The 20,164-nt window shown below is 32.7% G+C and overlaps 1 protein-coding gene across 5 annotated transcripts in view; it reads left to right on the top strand.

Moving 5' to 3' along the window:
• The window catches only part of LOC124374291, a 1,063,620-nt gene that overhangs the window by 565,563 nt on the left and 477,893 nt on the right, over window positions 1-20,164 (top strand). For all 5 annotated transcript variants that reach the window (XM_046832534.1, XM_046832531.1, XM_046832545.1 and 2 more), the window contains exons 11-12: window positions 17,372-17,603; window positions 18,685-18,899. In XM_046832534.1, coding sequence (XP_046688490.1) covers window positions 17,372-17,603; window positions 18,685-18,899 — 447 coding nt within the window. The remainder of the gene's footprint in view (window positions 1-17,371; window positions 17,604-18,684; window positions 18,900-20,164) is intronic.

Below are 20,164 nucleotides of genomic sequence, written 5' to 3' on the forward strand. Positions count from 1 at the left end.
GAATAACGAGTAAGTTTTAGTGAATGTTACACTAGACTTTTTTGATAACAAACCTAACTGAACAGAAATTATCCGTAATACTTGGCGTAAGTTAACTGTCGTTGATAGACTAACACTATTTTAGGACTGATAGAGCAGATTCTACACTCTGGCGTACGATTAGTCCATACTATTACTTCATTAATGTTTTTTCTGGACATTAGGTACTGTGCTATAAAGACATTAGGTACTGTGAACTTAGCATTATCCGGGACTTATTTGCAACAAACAAATGCAGTGCACCTGGGATGATATTGATTATCGCATTACTTGTATTAGGTAATCACCATGGCTCGTATTGTTACGTACAAAACCAAGACTTTCTTGTATATTTATTGTTATATTTCAAAATTTACATACGTCCAACATTTTTCATGTCAATACAAAATATTCTCGCTTAGTATTATTAAAAATGTTTTAAGTGACCTTCTACCAAATTTCCGACATTTATAATAAGGATATGTATACTTAATTGGTTTTGCCATCATAAGCCAAATAATATGAATATGTTTACATAAAGCTGACTTTGGTTCCTGGATTAAATTGATTGAACAAGATGAGTTAATAATGCTCATTAAATTTGTGGCTTTTTCCAATTTACCGCTTGAAGAATTGCATTGTGAAAATTTACAATACGAAAGTGTGTATTTAAAACGATGTCGACCATAAATGTTACCTGAGAAGGAAACGACATATTCCTTACGTCCAAGTGAACTTCGATAAAGTAATTCAGGTACTGACTACACGTAAAATTATGTAACGAAACTTATCTAGTAATGAACATGTATTGAAGCGAATGTACCGTGACAAAAGTATAAAACAGAACATTACTGTACTTCTCTATATGGTTCTCTATGTACTCTCTCTTCCGTTTTCATTTCACATTTTTTTCCAAGTTTGTTTGTTTTATTTTATTACAGCAAGGAATATTTAAACAAACGTATTTTGTTTACGCTTCACTAAAGTATGGGCAAACCCCTCAGGGATTTCAAAAACATCACTGTTTAGTAATTTACTACTGGTATGATCCATCTTTGTTGTTTTATAAATGAGTCTATACAAAGAAACAAGGCTATACAACTGTAAACGGACTATACAATTGAATGGAACTACATTAGTTATGTATTAATGTTGCCAACATGATGGAGTAAAAAAATTATATAAAACGAGTTCATACAGATATAATGTAATTCCCTTTGTTCTTAATCCAATGTCAGTGATTGCAACGAAACCGTAAGTTCAAAGATTGTTAAATTCTTCATACACCCATTGCTGGCTTTAATAAGCGGTCAATTACTAATATAAAGTTTTCAGAGTACATTTATTACAAGACTGAAGGGTTAGAGTTGTTTTTATAAACAGCACTGACTCGTCTTGTAAAACACTTGTTTAATGTCAATAAATGAATACGCTACAACTGAGTGTTACATGAACAGGTGTTGCTGGGGTTGCATGGTAAGCTTTTAGCTCATTTAATATCAGTAGTAAGGCATCGTCTTAGTATGCCACGTGTTACATCGTCATATGATTTTAATCAGTTTCCATTCAAATTTACTTATACTGCAGTTTTCTCATTGCAATTTTCATTACGCCTAATACGTACGAGTATACCAAAACATTTTAGCGCTGATCCAAATCCAATGGAGTGACGTGTATCAAAATGGGTGTTGCCTATAATATACGATATAAATGAATCTTCATGCAAAACGTCACATATATATATGTGTATATCAATTGGGATTTTGGATCTGAGTTAGAGATAGCAAGTTCGAATCCTGTCTATGACATTAGCACTGTTTATCAGCAGCATCAACCTTGTATTGTATCGACTCTCCACTTGCTCTGTTTGATAAGATCCTCACATAGCCCATTGGCCCAAGAGGTTAGGCAGGCTTAAAGGAATCGGCCTCCCATTATATTCCAATACATTTATATTATGTCATAATCATGTATACATATTATGTTATCATGCTAAATGTTAAGTCTTACTTATAAAGGTTTAATGACACAAAAACCTTTAACGCTTTTTGAATAACTTTATTGTAGAATAAATATATAATTTATACCCTCATAAATATAAAGTACATTTTACATTATTAACAACTAATAAATGGTATGTATGGTGGTAATTAACAATTACGTTACATGGTAATTGATTGTAACAATTACCATGTAACGTAATTGTCTCAGGTTTGTTACAGCATAAGGAAAACACACGTACGGTAAGAAGTGATACGGAAAAGACAGAATGTGAACTTTCCCTATCTGTAATTCCTATTCAAACTGTGACTCTTCGGCTGTGTAACCCCCGGCTCAGTCCGCTACTGTAGATGTTCAAGTCTCGTTCCACAAATACCTTTTGCCAAATACACTTTTAGGTATTGTAGAGAAACAACACTCAGTTAAAGTTAAAATAAAAAATAAGAACTCATAAATAAAATAATACAAATAGATAAATAAAATACAATTTTTAGCTTATTATTAAAATTAGGCCTTAGAAAATTCAATTCTAATTTTAATTACGATAAATATTTAGTTTAATAAAATATGTTATTTTAAATAAAGATCAGTATTTGAAGACCAATTACATTATAGCTACATAATTTATTCTGTCTTTTTAGAAGTTAGTTACAAACTAAGAAATGATTCACTACAAATTAGGTCAGGAGCTGGGAAGATGCCACATACAAAAACACTTTCAAAAAGGTTCAATATCCTTGTTCTGAACCAGGCAAACCGTGTTTAAGCTTTCATTTGAGATGACAAAAGTTCTCTAGTATACAGTTTTAATGTAAATGTAACTACCCACTTTTTAGGGATTACTTCATGAGTATTTCGAAGAAACTTTAATACGCGTTCCTAAAGTTTATAAAACGGTTGTAGTTTTTTTTTTTTTTTAATCAACTGTAAACCATGCAATACACTCCTTACATTAATAGATAACACTAATACATGTACCTTGTGTACATGATACAATAACATTTTACCGTACATATGATCTTGTTTGAGGCTAAGTTCCGACAATGAGGTACCGTGTCAGATTTGGACAGTAAAATATGTTTGAGTCAGTCCCAACGGCAATGTGATGTTGAGGAGCTTGAAGCAAATGTGACCCTAGGGCTGTACACGCCATTAGCCCACTCATTTGTTACACAACTTGTCAATTAAGGGAACCACTATTTTAGCGGAATTCCATTCATCTCACGACAATTGTCTTTTTAGTTTAACTTAACAACTCGTGAAAAATAAAACTATGCAACTATTTTACATAAAAGTTATGTAATTGTGTTACTGCTGTTGCATCACAAGATCACAAAATATATTGTTACTTCTTTAAAGCAACAATAATACTGTGAAATAATGCCTATGTGTTATGTTTTATTTATAATACTTCTTTTAGGCTATGTTGGTTACATTGAATAAAGTAAAATTGTATTCTCTGAAAAACTCCTTTCTTATTGGATTCTAATCCCAACATCAACCGTTGGAGGAACTATACTTGATTTGAAGAGGATCTGAACATTCATGGTTACGGCAATAACAATGAGGACCCTGGCAGTCGCTCAGTGATGGTGGTGAAGTTATAACACGGTTACATAACTCATCTCCCAGTAGGAGAGAAACAATTTGGAAACTAACACTCCCCGTCGGTTTCGAATCGGCGCGGCGTAACATTTCAACTGCCGTTTTAATTTCCATAACATTTATAGTTGGGTAATAGGGATGAAATCCTCACTGAAGTTGTGCATATATATGTTGATTGATAACTATGAAGTAGAAGCAAACTGAGATAGTTACAGATATTTAGAGTAGGGAATAAGAGGGAATCGCGTTCCACCACATGTACCTATTACTTTGTATGCACTGTTTTACTACTTCTTGGATGAGTGTGTGAGTGTATCGTATACAATTGGATGTGTGTTGAGCAATGAGAGGAATGAGCTTTGCATCATATTTCCACGTTATAGTCAACTTGGCTATCTTATTAATGTAATTTAATTTTAAACCTTATCCAGATCCCTTGATAAATTTGTACACATAACCAATATGATACTAATACTTTCAAAAGCTGGGTTTAGAAATAAATCTAGACCTTTAATAAAGTCAGAATAATGAATAGTTATAACGTTTCAATAATGTGGGTAGCGATGATTCGTTTTAATGGGCATTTAAAGCAATAAGATTGGAAATATATTTGGTAAAGTTATCTATTATGAAAGCAATGTTAAATTACAGCAAAAGCAATCAATTGTTTCCATAATTGGCTGAACGTTAGTGAAGCTTATTATTCGTGGGACTGAAAAAATGTTATTATATCTGTATGTATGCAGAAGATCTTGTAAAAGAAGTGACCTATATAATTTTACACGAACCTTCATTTTTATATGGGCAACATTTCTAAATTCGATGATTGTGCATGTCACTCCATGAGATTTAGCTAGCGATATTTTTTATATTGGTCTTATGGGTAAAAATTGTAGTAACGAGGAAACTGTAGAATAAATAAATTTTTAAACAAAATAAAAATATGAGACTTGGTGTAGACCTCACAAAAACCATATTCCAAGAGAAAATAAAAACAATAGGGTAAACATTAAAACGTAGGTGACAATATTTTATTTCGGTCGATTGTTGCGGTAAATTTTCCACCCTAGCTCAGCGGACAAGTCTTATTAAATAATTTTATGAGATCTAACTAAGTAAACAAAAAAGAGAACGTATCATGTGGGAAGATATGTGGAGTAATATTTCAACTGTAAAACTTAAGTTTCCCATGAATAAGTTATATAACGGTACACGTCCAATCTTAGCTGAGCGTCATAAAACCCATAGCTCAGTAGACAGAATTCTATTTTGTATGCCTGGGAAATCTAAAAATAGATTTTGAAATTTAATGCAACCCCAGCCAAGCCTGTTATGTGGCATATGATACGGCGTACTACTAGCTAGTTATGATAACGAAATTAGTATGAACAACGTTCTGTTGTAGTATATATTTCAAGGCAACCCCAGCCAAGTCTGTTACGCGACATATACTACAGGCTACTACTAGTTTGCTATGATAACGTTATTAGCAGGCGCCACGTTCTGTTACAGTATAAACTTGAATGCAACACCAGTAAAGCCGGTTACGCGACGTATATTTACAGGGTACTACTATCTTGTTGTCATAACATTATTAGCAGGAGCCACGTTCTGTTACAGTATAAACTTGAATGCAACACCAGTAAAGCCGGTTACGCGACGTATATTTACAGGGTACTACTATCTTGTTGTCATAACATTATTAGCAGGCGCCACGTTCTGTTACAGTATAAACTTGAATGCAACACCAGTAAAGCCGGTTACGCGACGTATATTTACAGGGTACTACTATCTTGTTGTCATAACATTATTAGCAGGAGCCACGTTCTGTTACAGTATAAACTTGAATGCAACACCAGTAAAGCCGGTTACGCGACGTATATTTACAGGGTACTACTATTTTGTTGTCATAATATTATTAGCAGGAGCCACGCTGTTACAGTATACTTCAATGCAACCCCCGCCAAGCCTGTTACGAGACATATACTACAGACTACTACTAGTTTGCTATAATAACGTTATTAGCAGGAGCCACGTTCTTTTACAGTATATACTTCAATGCAGCCCCAGCCAAGCCTGTTACGAGACATATACTACAGGCTACTACTAGTTTCCTGTGATAACGTTATTAGCAGGAGCCACGTTCTTTTACAGTATATACTTCAATGCAGCCCCAGCCAAGCCTGTTACGAGACATATACTACAGGCTACTACTAGTTTGCTGTGATAGCGTTATTAGCAGGAGCCACGTTCTTTTACAGTATATACTTCAATGCAGCCCCGGCCAAGTCTGTTACGAGATATATACTACAGGCTACTACTAGTTTGCTGTGATAGCGAGTTTGCTATGATAACGTTATTAGCAGGAGCCACGTTCTGTTACAGTATATACTTCAATGCAACCCCAGCCAAGCCTGTTACGAGACATATACTACAGGCTACTACTAGTTTGCTATGATAACGTTATTAGCAGGAGCCACGTTCTGTTACAGTATATACTTCAATGCAACCCCAGCCAAGCCTGTTACGCGACATATACTACAGGCTACTACTAGTTTGCTATGATAACGTTATTAGCAGGAGCCACGTTCTGTTACAGTATATACTTCAATGCAGCCCCAGCCAAGCCTGTTACGAGACATATACTACAGGCTACTACTAGTTTGCTATGATAACGTTATTAGCAGGAGCCACGTTCTGTTACAGTATATACTTCAATGTAACCCCAGCCAAGCCTGTTACGAGACATATACTACAGGCTACTACTAGTTTGCTATGATAACGTTATTAGCAGGAGCCACGTTCTGTTACAGTATATACTTCAATGCAGCCCCAGCCAAGCCTGTTACGCGACGTATATTTACAGGCTACTACTATCTTGTTGTCATAACATTATTAGCAAGAGCCACGTTCTGTTACAGTATATCCTTCAATGCAGCTCCAGCCAAGCCTGTTACGCAACATATACTACAGGCTACTACTAGTTTGCTATGATAACGTTATTAGCAAGAGCCATGTTCTGTTACAGTATATACTTCAATGCAATGCAGCCCCCGCCAAGCCTGTTACGCGACATATACTACAGGCTACTACTAGTTTGCTATGATAACGTTATTAGCAGGAGCCACGTTCTGTTACAGTATATACTTCAATGCAGCCCCAGCCAAGCCTGTTACGCGACGTATATTTACAGGCTACTACTATCTTGTTGTCATAACATTATTAGCAAGAGCCACGTTCTGTTACAGTATATACTTCAATGCAGCCCCAGCCAAGCCTGTTACGCAACATATACTACAGGCTACTACTAGTTTGCTATGATAACGTTATTAGCAAGAGCCATGTTCTGTTACAGTATATACTTCAATGCAGCCCCAGCCAAGCCTGTTACGCGACATATACTACAGGCTACTACTAGTTTGCTATGATAACGTTATTAGCAGGAGCTACGTTCTGTTACAGTTTAAACCGGAATGCAACCCCAGTAAAGCCGGTTACGCGACGTATATTTACAGGCTACTACTATCTTGTTGTCATAACATTATTAGCAAGAGCCACGTTCTGTTACAGTATATACTTCAATGCAGCCCCAGCCAAGCCTGTTACGCGACATATACTACAGGCTACTACTAGTTTGCTATGATAACGTTATTAGCAAGAGCCACGTTCTGTTACAGTATATACTTCAATGCAAGCCCCAGCCAAGCCTGTTACGCGACATATACTACAGGCTACTACTAGTTTGCTACTATGCTATGATAACGTTATTAGCAGGCACCACGTTGTGTTGCAGTATATACTTGAATGCAGCTACATCCACAATAATATCTGCTCCATATATACAAAGCAGTAATCCTGTCAGAGTGTGCCTTGCCACTTAAATCCTGAGACAAAAAGATCAGTGTACGAGGAATAGCCCTAAATTCCATAACCGTTTGGAGCAAATTTAAATATTTCATGTAATTATGATTGTAAATAAAATAGGTAAATTAAAACCCCGTTCAAAGATAAAACATGACTCTGTAATGATGTTTAACTGAAATTATAAAAATATTATTTGACATACTTTTTTATATATTTAATGTAATCACATTTATATAACGTAGATTCTGAGTGAATATTACTAACGCAGGAATTGTTAGATACCAAAATTTCGTAAGCACTGTGCAGTACAACAAATAACAACTTAATAATTTGTAGTTATAACATATTCGGTTTTTGAAATTTAGTTGAGGGTCCACAAGTGTTCTCTGCTCATTTGATTAGCAAAGAAGTAAGTTGTATTGACAAGTGCTGCACTTTGCTTGTTTTTTTTATTTGTAGGAGAGAGAGCGAGGCGAACCCGAGGAATGATAACTACCCCTCGAGGGACCAATTCAAAAATAAACCGGTGTCCCCCGACACTACTTTCAGATGCAGTTCAGTTCCCAGTACGGTTTGCTATGGCCAATGTATTATATTCTCTCACCCGAAGCATTCTTGTGGGTTTACTGGGTTCTTTCATTAACTACAGTTTATTTAAAACTCCCTTTTGTGCAGTAAATATGTACAAAACTCCATTGCTCTCCCCTAGTATCAAATTTATCAAATGAGAGTCCACAGCATCTCGGTTCGGTATGCGTCTTCACGGTTACATTAATTGATAGTAATATGTAGTGTTAAAGTGTTATTAAATATCCCCTTTTCTATTATTAGATTCGCTCCTTTCAAACACATAATATGATTTCGAGTTTTGGTTCATTAGAAAAATTAAGAGTAAAATAATTTGATTTGTTGAAAGAATTCAAATATCTAATCTGAACCTAATTACTTATGTTTAGTAGAATATGAAGGCAACACAGAACAGACAAAGGGTTCACTAATTGTGACATCAGATTTTGTACACTACCTAACAGATAACATTTGCATATAAGAACTTTTATATTATCCCGTTATTGTGTTATTGGTACTGTCAGATGCTTAAATTGTCTCGTTTCATCTAAATCAATATCAGGCTCTTCTCCATTACGTCTAATAAATATGCGAACTGCGCCGCTACAAAATCTTAAGGTAACATTAATGAAATCAAAGTAAAATTTAATGTAGAAGGATTCAGTTATGTACATCTTACGACAGTTTTTTTATCCATCAGCTTGGCATTGTATTGGAATAAACATAAGTCAAATTCGTATGATTTATACATTATATGACAAATTGCACAATTATAACTAGCTGAAATCTTTTCGAGTCCATAATAACTAGGATTTGTATGGGATATTATGTGCCCTAGCCTCCCATTAAACCAAATTTTACAACACTATGACTTTTGCTGTGGCATCTAATACACCGGGACTAAAGGTAATTTCTGCTTTCTTTTATTGGCTAAACAGAACTTATTCTGCTATATAATAAGCTATAAAATTAACCTTTAACGTGAAAGTGTGTTTCAAAAGTGTATTATGTCAAGCATAAATATTTTAAGTTAGGTTTTATTACATAAATGATGTTAGTTTACTTATATAAAGGTAGTTCACAACGGAAACCAAAGATTGTCCTATATCTATATTAGTTGTGATAAAGCGGCTGTGTCGAAATCCATCTATAGTAATTAAATTTTATATATATTTAATTACTATATTTAATAACTGATATATATCCAGGCATGTGAGAGATCCAGGCTCGAGTCCTACGGTACTTTTTGTGATTCTGTGTTTATTGAAATTAAATTATATTCGGCTATTGCCATTTATATAAATTAAATTTATGTAAACAAAAGTCGTTTGACAGGTATTTGGTCTTCCGATAATATGTTAGTTTAGTTATATAAACGCATATGTAACAGATACGGTCAAATACGAAATAATTGAATCGAAAAAAGTAAGCTTAAGTTATAGCATATATTTGACACGATTTGGAATTTGTTGGCAAAGTTTAAATAATTCTCGTAACTGCAAAAATGGAGCGGCTATTAAAATTTAGTATTAATTATTTTGTTGTGTAACATGTGTGATGTACTGGTCTTTGTCTATGACTGCTAAATTTTCGTAAATACGGCACACGTTCAGTAATATTAGATTTATATTATAAATACCATATTAGTTTTAGAGGCAAATTATATTACACGTTGTAAAGAATTTTTAAGAAATTTAGGTGTTTCAGAATCATTCATAAAATGAATAAAATTAAACATTAAAATTCTAGGGGTTTATGGAGTTTCTTAACCCTGTCGGATTATTTTACTTTAGATACGTGCATTGAGTGATGAATTTATGTAAGTGTCCCATTTTAATTGATATTATATTTGGTACCAAAGAACTAAGTGTTTCAAATTTAGATTCCGTAGTATATAATCATTAAAAGTGGATTCCGGACATAATGAACTATATTCTTGTACTGTAACAAATAAACATAATGGGAATAATGCTCGTTCACGCTTGAAACATAAATAAATAACATGTGGTGCTCTATTCAATTATATAGCCTCGTTTATAAAACAACAAAGGTGGATCAGACCAGCAGTTAATTATCAAACAAGAGATGTTTTGCAATCCCGGAGGGTTGTGTCCATACTTTTGCACGCCCTAAACTAAATACGTTTATTGAAATATTCCTTTCTGTAATGAAATAAAACAAACAAACATGGAACAAACATAATAATTTAAAATATCGATGGATAGTTTATTTAGCCATGGGAGGAATACGCTTTTGTTTTGTACTTCCATCACTCACTGTAGTATGAATGTAAATGTTATTTTATATATATATATATATATATATATATATATATATATATATATATATTCAATTTAATACTATCGGTTATTCAGACTTAAGGATTTATTAACTAATGCGCTGTATTAATTCCTTTTTCACAACAGTCTTCATTCTTGTATTTTTGTGCTCAGCAGCACGTTTAACAAAGGATTCTAGTTATATTTATGCAATGTATCAAATCTGTGCGCTGGTATTCCATATATTGTATAATGAGAATAGGGTGAGTTATTTCAAACCTACAAACAAGAATAGGGGTAGTAAGTTATCAGTGAGGCCGAGCGAAACTTACGAGTAATTAATTACTTTCCCGTTCCCGATTGTTGAATATCTGCTGTTGTCATGACAACTATGTTTTAGAAGCATTTAAAATTTAGCCTCTTCATATCATGTATAAATAATATTCCAATGTGCCTCTGTTGAAAAATGTATAAGAGTATATCTTGAACTCTTGACAACAAATTCGTCATATAAAATATCATAACAGTAGTTATTTATATTGAACACTAATTATAATGTATAATTATGCTATACATTTGCTAACTAGTAAATATTTAATGTTGCTCTGTATCAACAGTAATTGTATATAATTTACTTGTTTATTACACTTCTACAAAAACTTTATTACGTTTAATATATGCTATGGAAAATTGGTGGAAAAGAGTTTACTTGAAAGGTTTTGAAAGTTTCCCAAAGAATAGCGGATGGACGAGAAATCATAATTTTCCCTATTATAGTGCAAAAATAATATAATATTTTACGTTCAAACTACAGTGGTTTTGCTAAAGTAATAGTTCAGCATTAAAATATATAGTTTGTATGTAAAAAATTTAATTATTTCTTGAAATCATAATTTATGAACAAGTACGTGTTAATTATATTATAATCATACATATTCGGTTCTAGTGTAACATATTAACGTTGTTGTGTTCTAAAGTTTGTTTTACAAACGTAATATCCTTTCAAAAACAACATTTAATATTTTACCATTTTACCTTTGGAAATAAAATTTCAACACGTTTCAATCTCAGAGATTTTTTCAGTGTGAGGAAAGACTGCTAATACGAAGTGGACATAGCAGATAACAATAAATACGGTCAAAGCATAATGTGAAAATTCCTTATATGTAGTTGAGATTTGTTTAATACATTTGACCGCATATACACCAACTCTTTCCTCCAGCTGTTTTCAAAACGCATTTCATATTTTTAAATGCACGTCTCAGACTTCTGTCGCGTGATATGTACTATGTTTTACAATAATCATAAATAAGTTATGTTACGGATATTAATCTTATTAAGGTTTACACATTATAACTTTCACTCAAGAAAAATATTTAATTTTATACAATGTTTCACTTCGGTCATTCATTCAATAATACATAATGAGCATGATATTTTATTCACTAATAAAATTGTAATAACTTTTATACTTGATTATAGTGCTAATTAATTCTTATTAAATAAATACGCTTGATTAATTCCTACTAATAATATCAATTGGTATTTATGACGTCAATTTAATAAAGGTATAACTTACTAGTAATGATTTTTCATTACTACCTATTATTGGTTTGATAGCTAGTAATTATTTATATAATATTATAGTACATTTTTAACTTAACAATCTGTACTTTACAAATATAGATAGATCTTGGGGTGTTCAATACCGTATTATTTCTTTTGCACCTTGCAAATCATTCAGTTACAATAACATTGACATATTTGTTTTCAACACAGCTTCAGGAACTTCGAAGTGTAATGATTCTCGAATACACTTGTCTTACTAGTCAATTAATGGCCAAAAGAGGGGTGTAGGAGGAAGGGGGGAGTAAATCACTACTTCAAAGCAATATTATAACATACTTTCACTTGTTTTTACTATCACATACTTTTTTGACTTATTACTATTAAACATTGCTCTACTATTTGTAATCTAAATAAAAACCCGTTTAGAATAAGAAAATTATTTTACTGAACAGTTAATACCCATTTTTCTTTCTACTCAATCCCCCAAGACTATATCAATTAATAACCCCTAGCCTTTTCTGATCATGACCGAAGGTGTAAGAAGAGTTGGAGGTGTACAAAAAATACGTTTTACTAAATGTTGTTTCTTACCTAAATTACGCATTCCAGTAAACATCTTTAAAATTCTCCAACTTTTGATAAATTCATATAAAATGATTAAACATGCACTCATGTTGGAGTGAACTACATTCTCTACAACAGCCTTTTTCATAAATTTTCTTTAGAAAGAAGTCTTCAGGCACTGAGGAGAAAAGTGTGATGAAAAAATAAGTTATTTTTATAAGTTATAAATAATAAGGATTTTTTTTATTTTTAATTAATTTAGATTAATTATCATAAAAAGGGATTTTGGACAACTCTCTCCCCCCTTTCACCGCACCCAGGGTTAAGAACTTTCATTATATTGTACTATCAGGTACCTTGAACAACGTTCAATAGATTTCCGCTTATTGAATTTTATTCCACAACCATTCGTCTTATTGAGCTATAGAGGCCTAAATAATTTGATTTATTTAGTTTGGTTGGTCAAGTCGAAGTTGGTTGTCAACTAATTAAATCCTACAAGTTTAAACTGGAGTTGGAAAGATGTCAATAACATACCAATGAAATTGGTTTTCTACCTATCAAATTCTCATGATGTAAACAAGCTAAACGTTTTCAAGCGAGACACTTACTACATCCATCATCGACCAGTACGTTATTTAAGGCATACAGAATTTAAATAACTGATATTTAGAGTAGTGTGTCTTTAAAATATTTTTATATGAGCACGAACTATTTCAATGTACACCTATAACTTAGGTCCTTAAAGTATTGTAATAACAGTACAGTTAGCCCGAAAATATAGAACGTTAACCATACAATCCAGTACACTTTTAAATTTAATATATGACATTTAAACCTGAAGTTAATGCTGCAGAGTCAATTAATAGGGTTACCCCCCACAATTAGTTTGGTTTAAAACTAAATTCAAAAATTGAATAAGACAGCTTTTGACAATCAAAATGTTTGATTCAGTCCAAACGTTACTGTGTTGTTGCGGAGCTTGAAGCAAATGTGATCCTAGGGCTGTTACAACGCATTAAGCTACTCATTTGTTACAAAACCATGTCAATTAAGGGAAACCACTACTTTAGAGGGATTCTACTCGTTTTACGAAAAGTCTTAGTGTTTTAATCTAATTTATATAATAGTTTGAAATGGAATATACGCAATTATTACGCTGTAAAACAATATATTGTAACTATTGTTGTGATATAACAAAGAAATGCAAATGACTCCTTTTATTTATTTGACACCGATACATTGTGTTTTTAAGGTAAGATACAAAAATATTTAACGGATAAAATATTTGGCCATTCTTATATACTAGACAAATACTAGAAAGGAAACTACGTTTCGACTGTTTAAATCTATCCTACCTGAGAAGTGTCAAAACATTTTTAGGCATAACATCAAACATACTCAAACATAAAAATCGAATCATTGTGTTTTTAAGGTAAGATACAAAAATATTTAACGGATAAAATATTTGGCCATTCTTATATACTAGACAAATACTAGAAAGGAAACTACGTTTCGACTGTTTAAATCTATCCTACCTGAGAAGTGTCAAAACATTTTTAGGCATAACATTAAACATACTCAAACATAACAAATCGAATCATTGTGTTTTTAAGGTAAGATACAAAAATATTTAACGGATAAAATATTTGGCCATTCTTATACTAGACAAATACTAGAAAGGAAACTACGTTTCGACTGTTTAAATCTATCCTACCTGAGAAGTGTCAAAACATTTTTAGGCATAACATTTAAACATAATTTCAAACATAAAAATCGAATCATTGTTATTGTAAAGGTAAAGTTGAATAAAACATTTAACGGATAAAAATTGGAATTTGAAATTCTTGCTAAACACTAGTTAAATTCAAACTCGCGCGTGGTGATTGGTCGGTTTAGTTCGTTTGTTTGGTCGCACTGTTATGACAGGTTAGAGGTTATAATTTGTTATTTTAAAATGTTTGACTAGCAATCATTACGCGCTGTTTCTTCTCAAGGTAAGAATTACGATTGATTGCAGAGTGATTTAAACTAATAATTTACTTAACACTATCAACATTTGTCAATAGTATGACATAACCTATAAACTCAGTTTCTCAACTTTTGTGTCAATATAACAATTAATCAAGTGTCAAAACATAGTTTACGATAATGAACATATCAGTGTACAATTATTTACCTTTATTGTTGTAGTTGTTGTAAATGACGAAAAGCACTCCACATTTTCACGAATAAAATAGTTATCTGCTTATATCCCGTGCGGCGGACCCACAGTTATCTGCTTTATCCCGTGCGGATCCCGTTTCGGACTGTTTAAATCTATCCTACGGGCATCGTAACGTTACCGGGCGTTACATTTTTCATGAGTGACTCCGAGCCGCAACTAATTTAAGACGTTGTCACGTCAAAAAAAACGAATCAATGTGTTTTGGTGATCTATCAACAGTCTAATTTAACAACATATATCAAATGTATATATAATTAATAATATAAAACTGCATAGTGAAATATTTAATATAACTGTTTATTAATCAATAAAGGAAAGAAAATGGAAAGATATTTTTACTTTTTGGTGCATATAAACTTTACAATAAAGTAAAGAAATTAGTTGTTTGCCTAAAGATTCATATTTTTTGACATTTCTGTCCAAAATATAAAAAATATGTTTAAAAATATTCTATACCATGTACACAATTAAACCCATATAATATTTAACAAATATTTAAGATTACAATGTTCCATTATTTTTTTTGTCGTTTGTCTTATTGCTAAAAAATATTTTGAGGTTAAATACTAATCAGATTTCTTTATATAGACATCTTGCTTCGTACAGTAGAGAGCGTGGTACAAACTCTTATATATGGTATAAGAAAACAATTAAAACCCATACAAAAGAGTAAAGGGAGAGAGAGAAAGAGAGAGCAGATTCCAAGAGTACCTCCGCGTGGTGCGGCGTCACAAACACCTCATTATGTTCAGGAACTGTGTCAAGAGAGCGGAATAAGGGAACCGCAAGAGATCTCAACCGCGCCCTTTCACCTTTTCTGTGGTCCTCAACAAATAAGAAATATCAAATAACATGTACCTACTTTAAATATTCTATTTTTACTTTGTTGTGATTCATCATTTCATATCCTTATTTTTAATACTTATCAGGACAATCACTTTCATTTAAAACTCTATTCAGTATAAAATGTTTTTAAGAATATGATATAAATGAAGAAGCAGTTAGTAAAATAAATAGTTATGTTGGAAATTGTGGCTCAAATACACGTGTACAGCCTTGCTTATCGCGATAAAAGTTTTCAATAAATTAATCATTTATTGTCATTTACATAAAATCAAACAGAAATATTAGACAATAAGATAATCCAATAAAAAGTAAACTATTGACATTTTAAAAGTGAATTTATCCTTATGTGGTGAGTTAAAAACCAGGCCTCTCTCTTAGGAGGGAAAGACTAAACAAAATAATTTAGTTTAAGCGCCGTCCTAATTTAAAATAGTATATAACCGTTGTTTTGTAAATATCGGTTATTTTTTAATACTCAAGTATATCTTGGAGAGATAAATTTATTTTAATTTAATAGTAATTATATTTTGTACATATTTATGAAGTTTTTATCTAAAGAAGTATTCTCTTTGCATTAAATTGTACAGAGTTTAACCGTATTTATGGTTTCTATACTTGGATAGGAAAGAATTAATCTCGTAGTGTATATGTGCAAGTACCTATCAACAGACGCAACATTGTTAAAATTTTTGATTGTTCTATCTTTAATATATAATAAGTTAAAAAGGTTTATACAGATTTATACAATTTTATTTATACATAGCTTTTAAAAGATTTATAAACTTGCACGGCGAGGAGTTGTCAAATTGAAGATTGATTTTAGACTCTATGTTTTTTAAATTAATTCTTATATTTAAAAAACAATTTTGTAAAAAAAAGTACCAATATATTTTGAAAAGCGATTCCTGTTCTACTGTCTAACAAAGCTTGCCAATCAATAGCCTACGGCTTAGTATTAGGGAATTTGCCTCAATCGAGTTATGGCTTTTGAGCTGTGATCCGATAGCCCGTTTATGCGGGGATATAACCATTTTTGCTGCTATGGTACCGTCACCACAGTGAAACACCACTAACGTCAAATTGCTTCATAGTGTCATCATCTATTACACACTCATAACTTTGGCTTTAGTTCGGGCAGGTAAAAACTAAAAATCCTATATTCAGATAGGGTGCCTTATGGTAGGTTGTGACTTGTCATTTTTCCCTTTACAATAATTCGTCTTGGTGCACGTGAAATGCTGCCGGTGTTTTTAAACGGTTCTTATATAAATATTCTAGTAAATCATGCGTTGTACTGGTTCTCTCAAGGATAAAATATAATTATATTATATAATATTTAAATCTAAAAAAAGTGTGCGCTATAAAACTTTGTGGAGGCCTGCTCGCCAAGTGACAAGCTAGTGAAACACCCTATTTTGAATCTATGCGAACGAAGAAAATTTATATAAGTATATAGTATAAAGTTATAAATGATCTGTTGAATCAGTTTTCCTATGACATTTTGCATGCAGGTAGTTAATAATGTGATTAAATAAGGCTTACAATTAGAACTGACAAATAATATATCATTAAAAAAACAAATAATAAAGTACTAATTATTTTATTACATTGTTTACTTATGAATACATCGATGAATTGCCTCAACATGCATCGTTTGCCGAAGAGTCGTCCTTAGTTTAACAAGTTTTAAGAAATATGGAAGTTATTTTAATATTTTTTATAGGACCTAACCTCTTCTCACATCTTTTAATCCTTTTGCCACTGTTGGTTTAATTCTAGGAATCATCTGTTTCGCATGGTATACATTATCTGACTTTTCTCCTGTTTGCAGGACCGCCTAGGGAACACAGCCCTGCACCTGGCCGTATGCCAGGAGACAGTCCCGTGGGAGTGTGTTCTGGACCTCCTGGAACACGGAGCTAGGATAGCAGTCCCCAACAAAGCGGGGGTGCGACCTGCCGACCTGTGCTCCCCACACTTACTGGCGCGCCTGCAACACCACATGCTGGCCGACTGTTGGCAGGGCCTGGGGGACAGGAAGGAGCCGGTCCCCTCCGGTCTCGGTAAGCTTCATATACATATTTCTGCTGCTAATAATATAAACTAAAACATTATATTCCGACAATCATAGGTTCCATAATGATACTAACCGTGCAGGAGTGTTGATAATTATTTTGAATGTACATTAAAGAATTTTGGTCTATTTGAAGTGAATTCTCAAAGTATGAGGATTTTAGCACCTTTTAATGGCACAGTTTAAGAATAAATCTTTATTAAGTTTACTAATAAAAGGCCTACTTTTACAAAGTTTTCATTAATAGCTGTTTACGCTACATTGAATAAAGTAAAAACCTGAAGAGGATTTGTGGGAGTACGCGGCGTATCAAGGAAATGGCAAGTTGTATCATGCCAGGATTTAAACTCACCTCGTCTTTAAAAGGAAAATACACACGATATACATTTTTATTATTTAATATATGTAAATAATCGAACAAAATTGCATTGGATGGCAGTAAAAATGTTCTTGATATAAGTAAACAAACACTTTTTCTTGTTGTTTAAAGTTATTGTTGTATGTAACGTATGATTTCTGTCTGTTTCAGTAAAATATTTATGTTTAATTTTAAATATAAACGTATAGAGAGATGTTAATTCATTTCTTCTTCCCTATTTTCTTAGTGTTAACTTGAGGTATACTTATTGAATAATCATGATCAACTTGATTTAAAATAATATTTTTAAAATGCGTAACAAACAAATTATGTAATATTTAATGAGGTATTTTTAAACAATGGTGCAATCAAACAATAAAACTAATAAAGTTTAAGAAATACCAACGATATCAATGTGACCCTGAAATTACAACAGTGCATATTTATTGATGTGGTTGCAAAATACCAGTCTTACTTTAGGAGTTCATTTTTTCCCCTGAAATAGATTAAATATTTTTATAATGTGGTGTATTTTTTTCATAACTAATAACGTGTTAACAAACATCAGCTGTCTGTCTCACTGCATAGATTCAACTGTAGGCGTTTTTATGAAGTAATAATAAGAGATCTAGACGAACACAATACTCAGTTGCAAACAAATTCATTCATGCATTCAAATTCAATGCTCATAATTTCTCGTTCGGGTTTCCAGTTTCCGGAGGTTCGATATCGATCTCAAACGCCAACCGTGCGGGCAACAACCCCTCGCGGATACTGCGTAAGCTGCGAACTAACCGCACGGAGAGTGTGGAGGAAGCCGCTAGCTGTGCCTCGGGAGAACAGCAGCTGTCGTCCACCGGTTCTGTGAGGAGCCACGGCAGTGTGACCCGCAGCCCGGACATCGCGACGGCTTCCACCAACCCCAAGGTGAGTCTCTCATTCACTCAACATTAAATTTGATCAAGGTATTGTATAAAGTTAATTATGTGACCTACAGTGTTAAACGGCAGTCCAACACTAAAAATTTTTCAAATACATTTGCAATGAAAATGGAAAATACTCAACGATTGAATTCTAAGAGCATTCGGGATTACTCATTTTATATATACTTTTATGGGGGCTGGAATGATCAAAACCGTCAAGGAATTTGGAAAGATCTAAGGGATACTCTAAACAACATACATACAATACTTACAAGTGACGACCAAGAGACTAATAAGAAATGCATCCTGACTGAAATATTATCTTCTTAATCTTCCTCATTTATAGATGACAAAGGTGCTAATGCTCGTCACAAACAGTCAAAAATATGTTGTATGTGTCAGTCCTTTTAAACATGTATGTAATATTTCTGTAGAGTCGAGTTTTTTATAAACAAATACATTTAATAAACATAGCTCCCTAGTTGAGGTTTGTATAAATAGTATTCTTTTTAACCATAAGAGGTTTATTTCGATATATCTTGACAGTAGTGAAAAGCTCACTGGAATAATCAATAAACCGTCCTCTAATCAATGCTGGCTAAGAGTACGACTATAATCCAAAGGATGAAATGCTTATTATAAGCTGGAATGAAATATTAACAAAAATTGTGAAACTGTTACAGACAGCTTTGGTTTCAGTAAAGGTTTGCTCTGGTTATACGAGTTATAACGTTCTCTGCAGCGTTATGTAATTAATCCCCATTTTAAACACAAGTCGCGCACAACAAGACTACAAACAGCGCACAAGTATGTTTCTCTCTTTTCATGAGTTAACAAGTGGAGCAGGAGCAATTAAGTAGTTAAATCGTATAAAAGTAATAAAGGAGTTGAAGAATTTGCAAGAGAGTTTAAACGTTGAAGAATTACGAGCGGTGCTTGTTTCCTAATGTTACGTTTTTAATTACGTTTACAATTTTTTCCCAGAGGAACGCAAATATTAAATTGCTCTAAAAAGACTACATTTTTTAAATGCATGTTTATTTAAGTTGAATTAAAATTGGATGAAAAATATTAAATAGTTTAATATTATAATTCACAACAATGCATTTACCAAAACTTCTGATAGCTTAAAAATTGACTTCATATAGTGGGATAAACATTTTTTAAAGCATATAAAGTGCATAGTACAGCACAACTTTACTACAAAATTATATTTTTAAACATAAAAGTTAGAAATAAGATTTGTCATTATCAAAGCATTTCTTAAAA

Source organism: Homalodisca vitripennis, chromosome 1 (assembly GCF_021130785.1).
Source record: "Homalodisca vitripennis isolate AUS2020 chromosome 1, UT_GWSS_2.1, whole genome shotgun sequence".
Lineage (NCBI taxonomy): Eukaryota > Metazoa > Arthropoda > Insecta > Hemiptera > Cicadellidae > Homalodisca > Homalodisca vitripennis.